The 19943-nt window shown below is 37.3% G+C and overlaps 2 protein-coding genes across 2 annotated transcripts in view; one reads left to right on the top strand and one right to left on the bottom strand.

The window, feature by feature from the left end:
* Nucleotides 1-19943, top strand: part of LOC102222271 (glutamate receptor ionotropic, NMDA 3A-like) — a 51079-nt gene that overhangs the window by 8534 nt on the left and 22602 nt on the right. The window contains exon 2 of the mRNA XM_014470582.2: nucleotides 961-1682. Coding sequence (XP_014326068.2) covers nucleotides 961-1682 — 722 coding nt within the window. The remainder of the gene's footprint in view (nucleotides 1-960; nucleotides 1683-19943) is intronic.
* LOC102220427 (tripartite motif-containing protein 16-like) lies at nucleotides 14109-16621 on the bottom strand. Its single transcript, XM_005803948.2, has one exon. It carries the CDS (start codon nucleotides 16534-16536, stop codon nucleotides 14866-14868), a length of 1671 nt encoding a protein of 556 aa, XP_005804005.1. The 5' UTR covers nucleotides 16537-16621; the 3' UTR covers nucleotides 14109-14865.

The following is a 19943-nucleotide window of genomic DNA, read 5'->3' as shown; positions in this document are numbered from 1 at the left end:
GATTAATTTTGGGAGATTGATTGGAACATTCAAAAAGTTTTAGTTTTTTTATTTGCATCCACTTCAGAGTTTCCATGGCTTTAGGTGTGGGATCACTGCTGTCCTGAAAAAATCATCCTTGTTTCATCTTTATATTTTTATGAAGAATGTATCTTCATGTCTTCATCTTTTTTCTTTGGTCGCCAAGCCAGTGGCATTAGCTCAAAGAGGGCTCTCACTTTGATGCTCCTACCTCCAAACTTCAATGTTAATTTGGAATTGATGTGCAAGTAGTGACTGGACATTACAGTTGAGTGCATTAGTCATTGTTTAAATGAAGACAAATTGTCCTGCAAATTTCATGTTTCGTAGAGCTCTCTGGGAATTTTCTATAGTTTTTGAAAACCTTTTTGTTGTTTTTTGACTCATTTGTCTGAAATCTTTCAAGGAGCAACTGGTTGCGCTTGACTTAGGGTGAAATTATGTTTCCACCTCCAGATTTTGGCCAACAGGCACTAAGTACAGAGATATGGCAGTGATCAGTGTCATTCACATAAATAAACAAGAAGGTTACAAAATGTCCTTGGAGAGCATTTTGCTTTTGCTTAATATGACATGCTTCTTGTGCAATACCTTATCATCAAATTAAGTAATTAATTGATGCTGATAGAATGCAGGATTGCTGTTTAAATACAGATAGGTTTAACTGGTTCCTTGGCTTTCTAAGACTTTTTGCAATTTATTTTTTATGTATTCAATGCCAAATCCCTGTCATTCCCCTTCTTTTACACAGAATTTAAGGTATAATTTGCATAAGTACATGGTGTAATTCTCATGTCATTACCACAATATATTTACTAAATAAAACACACACATTAGTGCTTATTACCTCCTCTTTATATATGCAACATATAAAGTGCCTTTGAACTATTGTGTCTTTTTTGCTTCATCTTCTAATGGAAGTTTTACTGCCTCTCACAGAATCGTCTTCATTTTCAAATGGCAATGCGGACCGTAGCAGCCCCGCCGTCCCAGCTCCTCTACTATCTGCTAATGATGAACGGATGGTGGGACTTCAGCATTGTCCTCTGTCAGGAGTGGAAAATAAACGACTTCCTCGTCCTCATCAAGAACAACAGCCGCTTCCACTTGGGCACGCTGGTCAACTTGACAAAAACAACATTGCCGCCCCTTCCGTCTTCACCATCATCCTCGGCAGAGGCAACCACCACCCCTCTGGGAGTAGAGGTGCTGCACCCATCATATTCATCACCAACTGCATCGTCTTATTCATCAAATTCTACTTCGAAATCAGACCAGCAGCAGGGTCTCATGAGGCAGCTGGAGGCCTTGAGAGAACATTCCTCCACGCGGGGAGTGGTGACGTTTGGGTGCGACATTCGGGAAGTCCGCCGATTATGGACGCTGGCGACTCGAATGACCCTCCCGGAGTTTCACTGGGTTTTGGGGGACAGCCAAAATGTGGCTGAGCTTAGAACAGATGGGTTACCGCTGGGGCTACTTGCACATGGCATGATGGGATCCCCTTCTTTGGATCATTATGTTCAGGACTCGCTGGAGTTTGTAGCACGAGCCGTGGGCAGTGCAGCCCAGGAGAATCCAGCCATGGCGCTTATACCTGGAACTACAAACTGTATGGATGCACAACAGAGTAATGGCAGCTCAGGGGAATTCTTGGCAAGGTAGGAAATTACAGCATGCAACAACCACAAATTTGTGTGCTTTTTTTTCTGTTACTGATCTGCTAATTTCCCTGCAGCTTCATAACATTATTGTTGCAACAGCATGACAAAGTCGTTCTGCATGGAAGAAACAATAACATCAGAAGGCAATGATTTGTCAAGCTAATTTCCTCTGTTACTAAGAATAATTTCTACTGCTTTTCCTCTTTTCAACTACTTCAATTGTATATTTGTGCATGTAATCATATATATAATTTCTACACTCTTTGGTTGGCCCTGTCTCTAAATAATATATCGCATGAAATTTGCTACATAAATGTATGTAAAGCAACTCTCATTCAGGCCATGAATGTCACATCAATACTCAGCCTTTTAGTATTGAGGCTGAGTATTGAATTATTCTAAGGTACAACATGCTTGAATTTTTCATGGGTTTTTTTGTACTCCAAACTTAGTCAAGCAATCCTAAGCAAGTTATACCTTAACTTCATTCTTTTTCTTAGCCGTATTCAAGGTCGTAGTATGTTTCTGGCAGCACATTCAAACACTCTTCTTGACAGATCTGTTGGAATTAATTTAATTTGGTTACTTTCCTGGAGGGACCTGACTTCTCAAATCTTTAGTATTTCTGAGGCAAGGAAGCTAAAGCTTGGGTGCAAATGGGTCTTCCAAATGGACAGTGACCTAAAGCGTATTGCCAAACTGGTTAAAAAGTGGCTTAAGATTGAAAGAGTCAATGTTTTGGATCACAAAGCCCTGATCTCAATCAAACTTAATTTATTTAAGATGAAGATGAAAATGCGTGTGGGAGCAAGGTGGCCTACAAACATGGCTCGGTTTCACCAGTTCTGTAAGGAGAAATGGGCCAACATTACTGCTAACTATTGTGATATGCGTAACCAAAATGTTTAACCTAAGTCATGCAGTTTAAGATGTCATGACAGACATTGTAAAAAAAATTAGATCTGTCTTTTGAGATAGTGTCAACTGCATGTACTCAGTTTAGCAAGGATTTTTTTTTTTGGGGGGGGGGGGGGGTGAAAATATCAGAATTGGGCCATGCAGATATGATTTCCAATATGGGGAAAAGTTGATTTGGGTTGCATTTGCCTCCTATGTGAACACAGCCATTGACTGCTTGTTATTCCAAAGTTTCAACCACCTTGTTGTCTGTTTGAAGTTAAGTTGAATTTAGTCCTTTTTTTATTGTTATTTCACCCAATGTTTGTAACACACTACCACCACAGGCATTGAGAGAGTCACAGGACTGTTTTGTTCCTACAGGGGATCTGAAACACATGTCAAAACAGGTTGTAGAATGAGTGAAACGGGCTGACATTTAGCTTGAGGAAAGCACTGACCTCAACTGCAGAAAAACATTTGGAGTCAAGATTAGAAGTTGAAAAGTGCTTAGTGTGCCTGGAAAGTAACAGATTCTGCCATGATGAGACATCATATTTAAGCAGAATTAAGACACAAACCTGCTGATGGCTCCAAAGAGCATGTGTTTGAGCACGGCTTCATTTGTATTTGTTTGTATAATGTAAAACCTGTGTGGATGAAAGAAAACACAGAGTATATTAAAAATTGAGGAACTAGATCTTTTTAACATTGCTTACAGTTCCTTGCTTTGTCATTTTTCCATTTTTACATCAAAACTCAAGATTAAGTTGAGTCTTATGCTCATAATGTGTTTATGTTTACTTCTGACAAGCAGTGGACACAATTATTTAGATCTCTATTGCTCAATGAGCCAGGGGAGATTGTTTGGAAGACTCTTTGCTTTGTTTAATCATTACTTAGGCTTTGATTTTACATATCCCTGGTGCTCAGCAGAAATGTTTTATCCTTTTGGAAACCTGCCAATGACCCTGCGAAGGCAGAGGATTTACCTGATGAGGTTTAGATTCATATGTGGGATTCTGGGTCTAGAATAACCCCTTATGCAACAGATCTGTGCACCATCTTATGATTAGAATGTGAGAACGGATTTATTATGAATGACAACCTGGTTTACTTTTACCAGCTGCTTGACTACAAATAACACTTTTTGCATGTTTGCGAACAGCAATAGAAAAACATGTTTTTCCTCTTTTCACTGCAGTTAGTATTAGCTTTTCACTTGTCTCTTTTTTTCTTTTCCTCCATTCATTGTCAGCATTTCTTCTCTTGGCAAAGTACTGCAAGACATAATGCTCAGCATCCATTTAGGAATTATTTTTCCCAAACATTTAGATGGGTCAGTAGCTTCTAATGGCCCGAGGAAGAGTGAATCTAATGAATAAGCAGAGTTTGTGGCAAAAGTCAGACTGTATTTTGGAAGTAATTTTGACTTGGCGCGCTTCAGGGCAATTGGATATTAAGACCAAGGCGAAGTGCAGAGTTATATTAAAGCCTAATATAATTGTATATTTGTTATTTATATCATAACCTCTTCTTTCATCTTGGAATCCTTTATGTTCTGTTACATTTGCACTCTTTAATAGGACCATAAACACAAATAGTGTTATTAAACTGGCTGTCTTATAAAGATACATCAACAAGCAACTCATTCACACCTTAATCACTCAACACTTTAGAGGAACAAAACTGTGAATTAGAAACCATTACTACACTACACTATTGATGATTAACTTGTTGATTCAGAGCTTGATCACCACTCTAGATACTTTGGAGCATAAAATTCTCTAAACATGCTTAAATATTATTTTGTCAATTATAAGACTGACAAAGTTTGTTGTAGATGTACATTTTTCTCTGAAAAAGACTGACTCAGACTCGGTCAAAACAAATTCTGCCGTTGGATCGTTCCTCTATAGGGAAAACTGAGCCTTGTGCTAAAACACTGGTGCTGTACGATAGAACACTTTACTACTAAACTTATCTAGTTTTATTTCCAATGTCCTTTTGATCATTTCCTCACAACTTCATTACATTTTATTAACCTCAAATCTTCATGAATTGTTTTGCAATATACTGAGACTAATGTTCAATAAACTAGAAAAGGTTTCTGTCACAATATCTAAGACTGTTTGAGTTTTAAGTAATTGCTGTGTTGGAGTATTTCGTTTATCGTTTTCCCCATCAGTCAGTAGACTTACTACCAATCCAGTAATCCTTCCTTCTAAAATGTTTATCCATACCACAAAGTTTTTTTTTGCTATTTTGTTACTTCTTCTTGTCATTCCTTATTTATCCACAGCTTTTTATGGGCTTCATTGTTTCATGTTCATACCAGTGGCCTGTTTTGGACATCCATAGGCCCAGTTCTTTATAGCTCATTAGCAAAAAATCGGTGGGGGAGGGAATTGTTTTCCTCAGAATGTTTTCTTAATCTTCTAAACCTTAACTTGACCTCCACTCTGACTGATAACAGGTTTTTCTTAATTACTCTTTAAGCTGAGGACAAAAAAATGGAACTGCTAACTTTTTTCTTTATAGCAGCTGCTTATATGAGCCTTAGATTTCTATTATTAAGACCCGGTTTTGGGATCATAATGTTGCATTTAGTTTTACACATGCAGGACTTTTGTCTTGCCTAATTAAAAGGTAATAAATACATCTATTAAGATACTAAAATATACTTATAGCTTAAGTAATATTGCAATCTTTTATCATAATTCTTAACTTTTGCATAATTATAACAAATCCACCCAAATGATATTTATGCGTTATATTTATACCTGTGGTATTTATTGATATGGATAAAATGACTTTCAGCTAGTCTCATCTCTGTGAAGGGGTCGTTTAAGGTTAGCCAAAGGACAAACAGCTAAATTTACCTGGATGTCTAGCCCTGGACTCATATCAGCTTTGGATAATGTCAAGAGCAAGATTGCAAGTATGAACAGCTGATACGTGCTCTTTCATTTAATCTGATAAGAATACTGCTTGTCCGTCTCCTATTTAAGGTTTTCCAGGCGCAGCAGCTTTCCAGGCTCCCGGTTAGGCAAAATCCAGCAGTTCTGAAAGTCTTTATGCATACATTCATAATGTCTTTTGTTATTGTTCTGCAATATAAAAAATGTTCAGGTGGTTTTGAGGTGGCTGTGGATCAGAGGGTAGAGTAGCTGTCTTGCAATCATAAAGTTAAAAGTTTTTTTTTTAGTTTTTTTCCAGATCTCTTGTGTCATGTCAATCTGCCTACACATCTATAAATGTATGTGTTTTTAAGTGCAACTGGGTGAAAATGGCTTATGTACAAACTATTTTGAGTTGTCAAGATGACATGAAAATGAAAACATTTAGTCCAATTACAATATTTAGTTTAGATTGTGTTTAATCTTTTTTTAAATAACGTCAATGTTTCCAGATTTCAAGGTTTCATATGATCTTGTTCAAGGGTTTACCTTACATAGAATTTGTTACACTATTAAACTGAATGTTGCTTAATAAATTTACAACTTTCATCTCATTATTGCACAGCAGTTGCTTGGCTTTTAGTCATCATTTTGTATTTAAATTTTTCTCTCTTAATTATGTGCGCAGACAACTCTTAAATAGTTTTTGCAAATAACACCATCTTGAACATCCTTGGCATATGCGCATCACATCATTTGCTGTTGTGTATTTAAACCTGCAGGCATTAGTAGTTTGAGACTGTTCAGATGCTGGGGATTTTGTTGGATGAGCTCACTGCATCAGGTGCTTTGTGAACGACCTAACCTGGAGGGATGAGTTGTCATCAGCACAGCGTTGAAAGCAAAAACCAAGTGACAGATGAGCAGCAGTGAGGCTCTGTCTGTCACCAGCCTAGACGTTCAAACCCTCAGGGGAATCTATTGCATGATTATTATGGACTTATGGTTGCAGCAGGGTTGCTGGCCAAGCCATCAAGTGGTCAAAAGGGGAAAAAGCTGATGACAAATGTGGGCAGGTGTTTTTCATCAGAAAAAAAGCGTGATATCATAGGGGATTTGGGTTCCAGTTGAATTCTAATGTAGCTTTAAAACATGTGAGTGAACAAGAAAGAGTTTGAATATAATTAAATTGCAGCAAATAGTTATGACTTTGATTTTAAAAACAAAGAACTAATGCAAAACCTGCAAAAAATGGTACTGATAAATACTTTGGAATCCAGCAAGCTACAGCAAATTCAGTACCATAGAAACTACATAGATAAACCTTTTTAACATGCATCATGCCTCAGTCATATAGCTAAAGGATGAATGTACTGCACTATAAGAATTTCACAGTATATTATATGGATAGTGTCTTACAAACCAGAACATCACATTAGACCAATCAAAATGGATATTTTAAGCTCAAATATCAGGCTTCTGAAAGCATTGTGTCTTTGTCTTTTTTAACCAAGAAAGCATTGATTGAGATGAAATCTCTTAGTGGTTTTCTGGGAAAGTAGAAAGCAGAACAAATTGAGTCAGGACAAGTTACAGCAATGAAAGACAACATTGTTATCTAATTCAATTGGGGAAACATTTATAGCATGAATTCTCTGTTTCCAAGTCATTAAGAAGTCCTTAACCTTTTAAGGTCGACGCCCGCCCTGTGGCGGGCATGACGTCATGTTTCTGTGTGTGTTTTTTGCTCCAATGTGATAATAAATTTTGTCAAAATGAAACAAACACTGTAAAATCACAAAGTTTAGGATGTTCTGAAAATAATGATACCAAACAAGGTAAGGTAAATAGTTTTTATGGTGAAAATATAAGGGTAAATTCAAAATTAGACCAAAACGGCCATTTAGACCCAAGACTCCAAAGGGTTAATATCTTTTTGGGTGACCATGCAACCAATTCCAGTTATTCAGTCATTTGAATGCCATTTTACTAAGCACTGGGCAGACATTTTGCACTGAAAACAAGAGGACGTCTGGAGACCAAAGACAGTAAAACCTAAACGTTTTGATGAGTATAGGTCTGATAATACGAAGAACCTCATTCAGTTGTTTCAATCAAAAACTTCCAAAATTATTTTCACCCTCTTTTGTGAGATATATGCTGTACACTCCAACTGAAACAGAAATCAGTCACGAGAGAAAAAGCAAAAAAGTGGCACACTGTTAAATTAAAACCTTGTTGAAGTCATTCTCAGCATTCATTGTTCTTCATTGCAAGTCTATCTCCATGTCTTCTTATTTTGTAATATTAGTTTGCTTGACCTTCCAAAAGTTCTCCCAATCTAAGCTGGTGTCTCTCATCCACATCCCTTCTCAGCACCACTCTTTTTTTTCCAGACACAGTTCTCTACTCTGGATTTGCCATTGCAACATTTGATTTTTTCCGGTGAAGTTATTCTTTTGTTGAACTGGATGTACTCTTGGACTAAAAAACAAAATCTTTCTTCATCTGTAGCTTTCTAGCAGATACCTGCTATTTATTTCAGACATGATTAGAAATTGGAACTGTGACGACTGCACCCACCTTGACAAAACCCCCAGCTCCACCTGAAGGAAGGTATAATTACAGTGTTGTGTTCAGGACACTCTGCTCAGTTAACTATTTTTGTATTTTATTTTTTGGCAACACGTTAGGAATATCTTCATTAGCACTAGATCATAAAAATGTTTTAGTGCCTTTGAAAAGTATTCATCTGCTTGGTCTTTTCCCCTTTGCACTTTTTCAAATCATGGTCAACAAAATTAGGATTTATTTATTTTGACAAAAAGAATTACAAAAAAAATTTTAATGTCCAAATGAAAAGTTATCAAAATAATCCTAATGAAATAAAAGACGTACTAAAAAATAATTTTTTTAATGAATATAAAAACAGCCAAAGATGACTGTTAACAGGCACCGTTCAGGTATGGCATGTACTCATAAAAAAAGAAAACTTGCAAGAATGAGACAGTTTGGCATTAGGCTCATCACTGTGACAGTTGCAAGGCAAGTCTGGTTGTGGAGAGATATTTAATTGCAGAATGATTGTGACTTGCTTGTCAGAGAAGGTTGAAAACTCAGCTGTGGAATATAAATAGTCGCTACCTGTCAAATTTTGGGTAAAATAAACCATTGTTTTTCTGTGTGTTAAAAATCCTGTCTTAGTGCCATATTTAGTACGTCCTACTCTAGCTCATATTTTTTAGGCTGCATAAGGCGTGCAGTACAACTACTTGACAGTTATGGTACTTGTCGCTTCGTAAAAGCTGGATATTGGCAGTTTAGTTGAAGTGTTGCAGAATAATACATGCATGCATTCTCCACATTAGCTTTAGATAAAAATATTAACATGCTTCTGTTACAGCTTTTTGCACTCTACAACTTTTTACTGAGAGGGGCTGTAAATGTGTAGCTGTATTCAGTTGCTACCCAACCCTCTCTTATGGTCGATAACCTAAGGCATGTCTATAGATAAACCAATAGAACATGCTGACACAAGAATGAATGATAAATGATGCATAATATAACAGAGCTTTATTGATGTTTCTCATTACAGAAAATGAAGCGTAATTTATCTGGGGGGGGGGTTTCACCACATATGAACAAGAGTACTTTACAGTTTGACAGTCCTCATATTGGGTTGAGTCTTATTTTATAGTAACTAAGTTTGGTAACAGAATTGAGTTACTTTCTAAAGTAGTGGCAAACTACTTTGCCACACTTTGCTTAAACTACTTTTAAGTAGTTTGTGTGGCAGTTCTCTGAACTGAACAGTCTGGATTTAAGGTATCTGTAGAAGATGTAAGAAGGCTTTTTCAGCATCGCAGGACCAGAGAAGCTACAGAACCTCCCCAACTTTTGTACTTGTTTGTCACACTTAGGGGTTTCAGTGCATCTAACCAATTTAAATAATTACCATTGTTGTTTGTTGACCTCTGCTTGTGTTTTGACTTGCAATCATGTTTGTTTTAGAAAAGAAACTTCATATTTCCCATAAACACACAGGTCTCCCAAAATAAAACTAAGTCTAAAATCTGAGTGGAGCAAATGTTCGCTTTGCAAGACATAATAAAAGTTAAAATGAAAAAAAATATGTCAAAAGACAAACTGTATTAAGGTTATGATTATATCCAGTCAAACCTTTTCTGGTTCTATAGTACAGCTATGTGATGAACCAAATGTTTACACATCCCTCAGAAAATCCAATACCAACATCACAAGAAACATCTCTGCTTGTTCCACATTACGACTTTAATTTGTGCAATGGGAATATTTCTAGTTTTTCTCATAAATATCTTTAATGCTTGACATGTTTGTTTAGCATGAATAATTAATGCGTACCAAAATGAAACAAATGCAAACAACGTTGGAGAAATGACTCGTGATGGCGGAACTGATAAACTATAAGGATTTTATTTGACATGCTGAATGGTTACTGTAGCCAACTTCCTGTGTTTCCTTAATTCCCATTCATCATTTCATTTGCTTCCTCCAGCTTTAGAGAAAGATCAAGGCACTATTATTATGCAGATAAACTCTTCATCTTAGAGAACACCCACCCATCCCCTTTTCTCACCACCATCACCCTCCCCTGTATCACTGCAGTGCTTTCACTGAGCACTCTGAGAGCTGCGCCTTTTGTCATTCACTCACTTGGTCCTGTGGGGAAATTTTTTCAAGCCACATCACTTAACATTATGTGAAGATAATAAATCAGAAGGGACAGCTGACAATTCTCAACACAAATTTCACTGCAATGAAATGATTTACAGGAATTCAGAGTTACTGCAGCATTTTTTTCTTTCAGTAATGTGTGCAAGTCTGCTCAGAAACTAGCATGCTGTTTTTATTGATGTTTGGTAACTGAAGGATGCATTTGATCAGTTTCTGTTTAAATAATTTCCCCACTAATATTAATCCATACAATACAATGTAATCTTTAACAAGCTTCTGATATAATTATATTGTCATTTGCTATTAGATCACTGCTGCTGTCAGAATTGGAGGAGCTCATTAGAAAAAAGTTAACTAGGGGTGTGACGGTGCACATACTGTATAGAGAATATCAGCTGCTCAGCCCTGTTACTTTACCAATGAATACCTGAGCACATGCAGAACATTCTGTGATAGAGCAAATTTAAAAGGTGTCACCAAAACAAAACAGAAAAATCCCAGTCATCACTAAACTCTATTGTTTGGGAATATTAAAAGGGTGGTAATCTGTATTTTGCAGGCACCGAGTGTCATTTTGTTGCACAATCAAGTAATTATGCTACTTTCAGAAAAAAACAACAACAAAAAAACGTATAAAATGGCAGCGTCACAGTCAATGATTAGGAAGATGAATTAGTCGAGATACACCAATGGCATCAAAAAGAGATACATCTCAAAAATTTCTGGCTTGTGAATATTACTGTTTATGTGCTTAAAAACACATTTATAAATATTAAGTAGTTCATTTCCTTGTCAGTTGTGTACAGTTTTCCATTTCAGGTATTATATTTTACACACTGATAAATATGTCTGTCTGTCTCTATCTGTCTCTCTCTCTATATATATAGATATATGTATATATCTATATATAGATATCGATATATATATATATATATATATATATATATATATATATATATATATATATATATGATAACATTTTCATGCTATTTTGCGTTGAACTGAGCATGTTTATTCATTTCAACACTGAGTGAGTGTTATTACATGCAGAGCTCATATATGAAATTATGTCTCGTCATAAAAGTTATGAAGCTACAGTAGAAAATTATTGCATTTATTATCACAGTATCTAATACTGACCTCCTTCGAGCTCAACTGGAATATTTCTCTGTCTAATTTTCAAAATGGTTTTGGACTTTATTTATCTAATATCGGTCACCAACCTTATCCACTCAAGGATTCTCCAGGCAAAACAGCCAAATTTTCTGTAATCCAAAATCTTATGTATTAACGTTCTACTACGGTTGTGCTAAAACTGGTTTTCACTTTTAGTCTGTTGATCTCTCTGATCATTCAAGAAGCTGTGTCTATCTATCACCAATAGCTTACAGCCAACTTTAATGTGTCTAACTACAGTATCTCGTAATAGTTCTCTATTGAAATGTTTTTCAGGAGGTAAACACCTCAAACTCTTCCAAAATACCAAAACCTAGATTACAAACATATGCCATTATTATCTGTTGCTCTGTCAACAAAACAAAAGCAGTGTATATATACAGTATATCTACCTGCACAGAAGATATGGTAGGCAAGGTTTAGTTGTGTGAATTCAAAAGCTTGCAGTTTGAAGATTTGACCAGGTTTGCTCTTGATTGGAAGCTTAATCCTGATGGGCAGGAAAGCAAGGTAGCAGCTCAGGGAAGGTAAAGTAAGCAGCAGGGTGCTGTGTTGGCAGAGAATGGCCAGGCTGCCTGAAACAGGAAACCACAGTGCCAGGGCTAGTCTGATGGCAAATTGGAGGAAGAAGTTGGGGGCATGGTGCAGAGCAAGACGAGAAGGGAGATTTGGCTAGTAAGGTGCTGCTGCATAAGCCTTGCTAGATCAGGCAGTTAACAAAACGTTCTTGCATTTCTAACTAAATGGGTGAAAAAAAATTCACTGCAAGGTGAAGAGACTTGAGTTGATGTAGAATATGTTTGGAATAGTCGACAAGTCCCACAAATTCGACCGGAAAGAGTGAGACAAATTGCCACATCCATACTGGTACACACATTCACATGCCAACTCCTGCAAAGATCACAAATAGAGGACCAAAACAACCAGCTGGGAGAACATAGACAGAAACAATAGCGACAAAACAAAGGGCTGGGCCATTACTGTGACAATTATGTTTTGTAGTAAGCTGCCAGGCTCTGAAAAGGATCACATTTTTGTTCTTTCATCAAAATCTTTTTTATGTTGGAGTAGCAAATTCAATGATACTATAATAAACCAGGCATATCTAACCCTCCAAATATGTAGTCTTATTGAAAACATGGGTTTATTTATTTCAGGCAGAGGTATAGAAAACAGGCCTCTCATTTATGATTAGCAATCCCTGAATGTGTCAGCTAAAACGACAAATGTCCTTGGCATATTTCTCTAGCTGACTCATAGCAAAAATACATCTGCTCGAAAGGCTCCTTATACGTCAGACAACTATAATGATCCTGTGTTTAAGAACTGCATGTCCTGGGCAAAATGTCAGCAGAGTCACTCAACTTGATACTTGGAGAAAACATAACAAATATGTTAAAATACTGACTTCATGTTAAAATATGATGTCTGTCCTACAAATGACAGTTTGCAGACATACTAGAAGTGAGATGTGTGCTTTATTATTGATGTTTAAAGGTTAAAACATTCAACACCTGAAGGCTCTGAGCCAAAGTTTATTGAGGTTCAAAACTGATCCCAAAATCTGATTTTAAATATCTGGTACATAATGAATCTTTCCAGATGTTTAAATGTGCTATTTTTCCCCTAAGTAAATTTAATGATTTAGAATTTTAAAATATACCTTTGGCTGAGTTTCTAAAAGCATTTATGTTTATTTTTTACAAACCTAAAACTGTTTAGTCTGTGTTTAGAGAATTGTATAATTTAAAAAGTTAAAGTAAGCAAAAAGTGTATAGTGAAATAATCTGTGAGAAAAAAAAAGTGTTAATCAGTGTGATTTTTTTCTGCAGTTTCAGGAGGCTGAATATTTTTCTTACCATTTAGATATTTATCTGAAACAATAAAAGTATTTTAGAAATGTTGCTTCGAAGAAGAGTATTTTCCCACTTAATGACTATTTCATCATGTCTCAATTTAGGTTTTTATTTCCCGGTTCTAGAAAGTCTAAACCTTTGTATTCATTGAAAAATATATTATAGTGTACAAACAGATTGTCATAAGTCAAGACTTTCAAAGCTTATTTGACCTTTAATATGTTTATCCAGTACAATTGAATGAATAACAAAATCACATTTATTCCCATTTACAAAAAAAAAAGTAAAAGCAGACTGAAAACCAAAGGTTCAACATCCTCGTTGGATATGTACAGACACCCTTCAATAAACAGACACGACTTTTTTGATTAATTTTCATGTTTTAGTCTTCTTGTCTGGGGGTGTGTTGAAATATGACATGTTAACTTAATTCACCTTGACAAAAATACAGTTCCAGTTGAAGAAAAGGAACCCCAGAGAATGATGCTGCCACCACCATATTTCACTGTGGCCTAAATTGTAGCTTTTTCTCACTATAATACATGCCAATACTAAAGTTTTAGAAGATTTTTGTCAGGATGATTTCATTATATATACATATATATATTTTTTTATCTTGGCATGTAGCGAGTATAGGAGGTTATTGTCGCATGTAGAAATGCAACACAAGGCCTGTTTAGAAATCCTTGGTGTTCCTTTGGTGTCATCATCAGCCTCTTTGGAGCCTCCTGTTGGACTCTTCCACCAGTTTCTAGTATCCAAGTTAAATAAACTTTATATAACATGTAATGTAGATGATCAACAAGAGGATTCTTTTCTTAAAATTCTCTAAAATATATATATATATATATATATATATATATATATATATATATAGGCACTGCAAATTTCACTATACCAGAGATGATCTACGTTTACATAAGTTCTGTTAGAGGGAATCACACCCATCAAAGAAAGGGGCATTACATTGATCTGCCAGCCTGATGGCCTGTAAAGATAGAAAATGCTGTTGGATAAATGTCTTCTCAGAGGTGTTTGTTCCTGAGCCAGTGTAAGTAAAACAGTTTGCTTCAGGCAAGATTGGTTTAAGAAAAGACAATGCGCTTGGCAGATGCTTATGTGTGACTAGAAGAGGAGCAGCAATTCTTTTCCCCCCATAATTCTGGTGTCAGGAGAAAGCAGTTTTGATGCTTTTCTGAAGCGTGTAATATGGGAATGTTCAACTTTTCTCTTGCTCATTAAAGAGTATTAACATGAGTTAGAATATGTTTAGGTGACATATGAGGCCAGAACATGTGGGGCATGACATTGATTTAAGGTTGCTGCGCAAACGATGATTCAGTCAGGCGTCATACTCCAGCTTAGAATCCCACCAGGACTCCTCTGCTTTAAATGTCATCGCTTTACAATTTTACTGGCTAGAACTGAATCATGTAAGAATGTGTGGTTAGGGAATAGGTGGATAAACATCCTTCTTAGCAGTGATGGTCTATGTGAGCAGAAACAACATGGAATGACCCCTAAACAAACTCTAACAACATAAAACCATAAAAATGATAATCGCATTGCACCCTAAAGAGTTAATCTCAGAGGAGTGACACAAGAAATGGCACAATAATGAGCTCAAATCCCTTTGGACTATTTCAGTTTCAGCAACTCAGCGGAAATCCCATCCTTATAAAACCCAACTCCAGCGAGTAGCGGCTCAGTGAATGTGGCCTGGACTCTGTGGAGGAGAGTCATGGTTCCAGAGATGCTGTAGAACGACAGAGTACCTGCTCTGTGGTCCAGGTACACTCCTACTCTGGAGGAAACAGGACCCGAAACTGGAGTTTTTATTCTGTTGTGCCAAAACGTGTAACCGTTTCTGTCACAATACAAAGACCAAGATTTGTAGTTAGATCGAAACTCACAATCATCTAAGTTCCCTGCTCTGCTGATTGACTTGTATGAAGCCACAATGTCAACTCGCCTCCCTTTCCACTCCACCTCCCAGTAGCAGCGACCAGTCAAACTCTCTCTGCTCAAGATCTGGAGCCAGCTGGTGAATCGGTCTGGATGATCAGAGTAAAGCTGCTTCTGTTTCAGTACCGTTGCTTTTCTGTTCCCATCAGATAATAACAAATGGCTGTTTGCCGTGTTTGGATTCAGAGTGATTTCTTGCGAATATTTTAAGAATCCAGCTCTAGTCTTTGGTTCTGGTTCTGACAGTAAAACGTCCACTTCAGCGACTGCATCTGAGATGTCTGTCCACGTGTCTCTCAGGATGTCCTGTAGTTTATCTCTGAGCTCTGACACAGTAGTTGTCACATCCTCAAAGTACCTCAGAGGACGGATTTTGATGCTGGATGAGTGTGTCGCATCACTGGGTATCGACAGTGAGGGGTAGTTGAGTAGAAACCGGTTGTGATCTGAGTTTGAGAGCTTCTCCAGCTCAGCGTCTTTCTTCTTCAGCTGAGTGATCTCACGCTCCAGCTTCTCCTGAAGCTCTCTGACTCGACTTACTTCGCTTTCCTGTTGGGATCTGATCTGCTGCTGCACATCAGCGCTTCTTTTCCAGGCGAGACGGATCAGCTCGGTGAAGATCTTCTCACTGTCCTCCACTGCTTTATCAGCTGAAGCGTTGATGGCTTCCACCTCCTGCCGAAGCAGCTTCACTTCTTTCTCCCGATCCCAGATTCCCTTCTGAATTTGCTGTCGTCTCACCAGAAGCTTCTTCTGCTTCCCAGACATTTCTGCTGCAGCTGATCCTTTTTTATGGTCTTTATTTTCATCTGTCAAGCAGAGAAAGCAGGTCCACTGCTGATCAGGGTGACCGGACATCTCCATCGCCTCACCATGATGAGGGCAGATGTTCTCCTGGAGCTTCTTGGAAGGGTCCACCAACTTGTGCTTCTGTAAAGGTGGAGCGTCATAGTGAGGTTGGAGGTGATACTCGCAGTAAGATGCGGGGCAGGTTAAACAAAACTTAACAGCCTTCAACTTCCTTTGAGTGCAAACATCGCAAGCCACATCTCCTGGTCTGGCGTAGCAGTGGTCATCCGGTTCAGCTCGGAGTCCAGTTTTCTTGAGATCCTCCACTAAATCTGCTAAGATTGTGCTTTTCTTCAAAACAGGCTTCCTTTTGAAAGTCTCCCTGCACTGGGGGCAGCTGTAGATTTTCCTATGATCCTCTTCATCCCAGTGGGTTCCAATGCAACTCATACAGTAGCTGTGTCCGCAGGGTATGGTCACCGGATCCTTCAGCAGATCCAAACAGATGGAACAAGAATATTTGTCCTCGTCTAGCTGAAGTCCTTGCTGTGCCATTGTCCCGTCTCAGTAGCAGAGACTAAGTTTTGACTTCCTATGAGCAAGAATTGGTTTGGACTCTGATCTAAAAACTTGTTGCTGCAGTTAATCTCAGTGGTTACACCCATCATGCTGCTTGTAGATCTGAATAGGAGGAAACAAAGTGTTACGCAAACATGTCTGGGCTGGTTTTGTTCAACCAGGAAAGAGAGGGAGGAGGTGGCAAACCAAGCATTGTGTCTCCTGTCATTTTAAAACTTTGTAAATGTTTTGTCAGTTTGACGTGGTAAATTCTTGCCGCTGAAATACTGAACATAAGCATCCCAGCTTCTATAAAAATAATGAAAGGTTTTATTTGATCTTAGCTTTAAGGTCAGTAACACTCCATCTGAGTTGCATAAGTTTTAAGGTCAGAGGGCACTAACTTGCAGACCACAGTTTGGATCCAATCTGGAAACTGGCCAATGACTGCAGTTTAATTGAGCACTTCTATTTAAAGATACACAGGCACTAACATAATTACACAGACTCATAAATATGACTTCCTGTTGGGCTTTATTTTTTTCTGTCATGTTGCAAAGAAAAAAAATAAATGTAGATAGTAAATATCACAGAACCTTACTTTGACAAATCCAGACTATTCCTCTCATAAACTTTATATTTTGCACTATAAAGTTGCATCTGCAGAACTAAACAGAAAGATGGAAAAAATAATGTAGCAGTTCAAGCTAAAGCAAAGGAAGGTGTGACATTTACCAAAGAACTCAATCTCACGTCAGTCAATGTCAAGCTAATTTTCTTAAACTTTTATTTTTACTTACAAATGAACCAGTGTAGAGAGCTTTATTTTTTTTAAAAAAAGTTGCACAATGTACTATGCTAGTCAGAGGAGGTTTGTATATTCTCATTGTAAGCATGAATGTCATCAACTTTGATTATAAACAAACATATTGCAAAAGTTTGAGTTTATTGCAGATTTTGGCTGCAGAGAAACCAGACAGTTTTATAGCATTAACAATGTCCTGCTATAATTCTAGAGGAATATTCGTTCCCACTTCTTATTAGACATGGTAAAGCTAATTTAAATTGGGTTTATTTTCTGCCACATCATCTGCATTTTTAAAAGATTCAAGGTTGGGGCTATTCAAAAACTTAATGCTACCTTAGTCCTTCCAATCTAAAGCACCTGCTGTGATGTGTTGGTGATCATGCTTCTTTTTCTCAAACTTGTAATCTTCTAGTTGTTGGTTCCGGAGAGCTGGTCATCCTTCTTCTTTGCTGTCTCCACCAAAACCACTAGCAGGAACAAAAACCCTCACAATGATGCCAAGACATTTATTTTCTGATAGCTGGAGAAGTGTTCTTAGGTTTAAGAGCATCTTTTTGACCCTTCTAAACATAGTTGTGATTATTTCCAGTTCAATCTTTACAGTATCCTACAATGCAAAGCTTTCTCATAAATGTGCTAGTGATAGTTTATATTATATATTATTAGGTCTTTTTGGCAAAATAAATAAATAAATAAATAAATAAATAAATAAATAAATAAATGAAACATACACTTTGCTAAATTCCTAGTGATGGACATGTGAATATGGTGTTGACAGAACAGAACAAGTAATTTTTCCATTTCCACTTCTGCTCTCAGCCTATATGACAGCCTAGGCTTTGCTTTTTTACTCGTGGCACAAAAGAGCCATTGAGGCTTAGACACAGTGGAAATTTGTATGTCATTTTAACCACTGCATGCGTTTTCAATCAGAAAAAAATTAATGATTTATAAACGAGCAAGGGCGGTCAGCGTCAGGGCCAGCTGTTCGGTTTGCCTCTGAGATCTGCAGTATTCTATTAGCTTTGTAATGCTGCATCCTTGCCTTTTCTTTCTCTATGTCTGTTCAAACAACCTGGCACCAACCTTCAGGTTTCAGTATTTAAATGCCTTAATGTGTTGTAGGTGTCTCCTATATATATATATATATATATATATACATATATATATATATATATATATATATATATAAAAACACATCAACTTCAGCAGTTAGAAAAACATTGCATTCCAACATTGCAAAATTTGTCTTGTTTCCGCTGTGTGCAGTCGGAAAAGCGGCTCTTCACTAATGGCTGAAGTAAAAACACTGACCTTAAAACAGAGTAGGGAAGTTGTCAGGTTGGCTTAGTACCTGTTAAACAACTGTGAAACTCAACATGTAGTTGGGAAAGGGTGTTTTTCCATTGAGCAAGGTGACAGAAAAGATATATTTTGGAAAAGGTCACATCAGCTACATCAGTACCTCCCAAGGGCATGCCAGAGGGGGGCACATCAACCTGCTCACAGTAAATTCAAATTTATTTTTTTTTTCACACATCCAAGCTTATACAACTCAGTGGGCAGGTGTGGGTATTTTCCTCTGTTTGGGTGCAAGTGTTTGCATCTGTTTTGGTATCTGACATTCTCAGACAGCTGGCATGCCTCAGTTTAAGAGATGGCTTGACCACTGGACCATGCTCTGTCGTGTGCAGTCCCACTCACAAACACACACAAAAACTCACACAAAAACACTTCAAGCACTCCACTAAGTTGCTGAGGCTACCAAGGCCCAGCACTGTTTGTATAGAACCAAGTAGAAACTAATTAACTCAAGTCTGTAAATCACACACGGATAACATTGGATGTTTGGATAATGAGTTTAAAGAGGCACTTTGGAAGTATTCTGTTGAATATCTAACTTTATTTTATGATTTAAGCTGTTCTCTGTGTTCTTTCAGTGTGTGCTCCTTTAAATATATGACACAAAAGCTAGTTTTTCCTTTTAATAGAACTAATTAATTCAGTGGGTTATTTTACATTTTGTTATGCTACAGCTATAGATATTGAAAAGGAGACACTAAGTAGGACATAATTGTAAAGCACCGATTTGTTGTGGCTGTTCAGGATGATGAAAAGGTAAAGTGCACAGAAAGTATTCTTGTTCCACCCATGGAACAAGTTGGTCTGGATTTCTGTTGCAAATCAGCATGCCAGTGAGTTCCCACAGGCAGACTGCTTTGTCCCAGACCTGTCTAGCGTGTTGCTTGGTCTTCATGAAACTGTTTGCTCACTAAAGTTTTTAAAGGAACAGCTTTATTTACTCTGCTTTCAACTTAAGGGTCTTCTTAAAACAATTGGTGGCACCCGGGTTTTATTTAGAGGTAACAGAGTAGGAGGGATTGCGATAAAAATACACACAACACTTTTCAGATTTTTGTTTGTAAAAGCAAACAAAAAAAAAACTATTTAACTACTCTGCTAACATGAAAGATGAAAAGTTTCATGTATTCAATAAGAACATGGTTCTATGGCTAGCCATATATTTATACATATTGCTGTGTCCACATGTACAGCTGTGCTCATGAATCGTATGTACAAATGCATGTGTAGATTA

The sequence above is a fragment of the Xiphophorus maculatus genome, chromosome 8 (genome assembly GCF_002775205.1).
Source record: "Xiphophorus maculatus strain JP 163 A chromosome 8, X_maculatus-5.0-male, whole genome shotgun sequence".
Lineage (NCBI taxonomy): Eukaryota > Metazoa > Chordata > Actinopteri > Cyprinodontiformes > Poeciliidae > Xiphophorus > Xiphophorus maculatus.
Note: the sequence above shows the minus strand (reverse complement) of the source record. Positions and strands in the feature narration are given on the sequence as shown.

Coding starts and splice junctions, on each gene's coding strand:
- LOC102220427 (XM_005803948.2), bottom strand. CDS start 16,536: ATGGCACAGCAAGGACTTCAGCTAGACGAGGACAAATATTCTTGTTCC.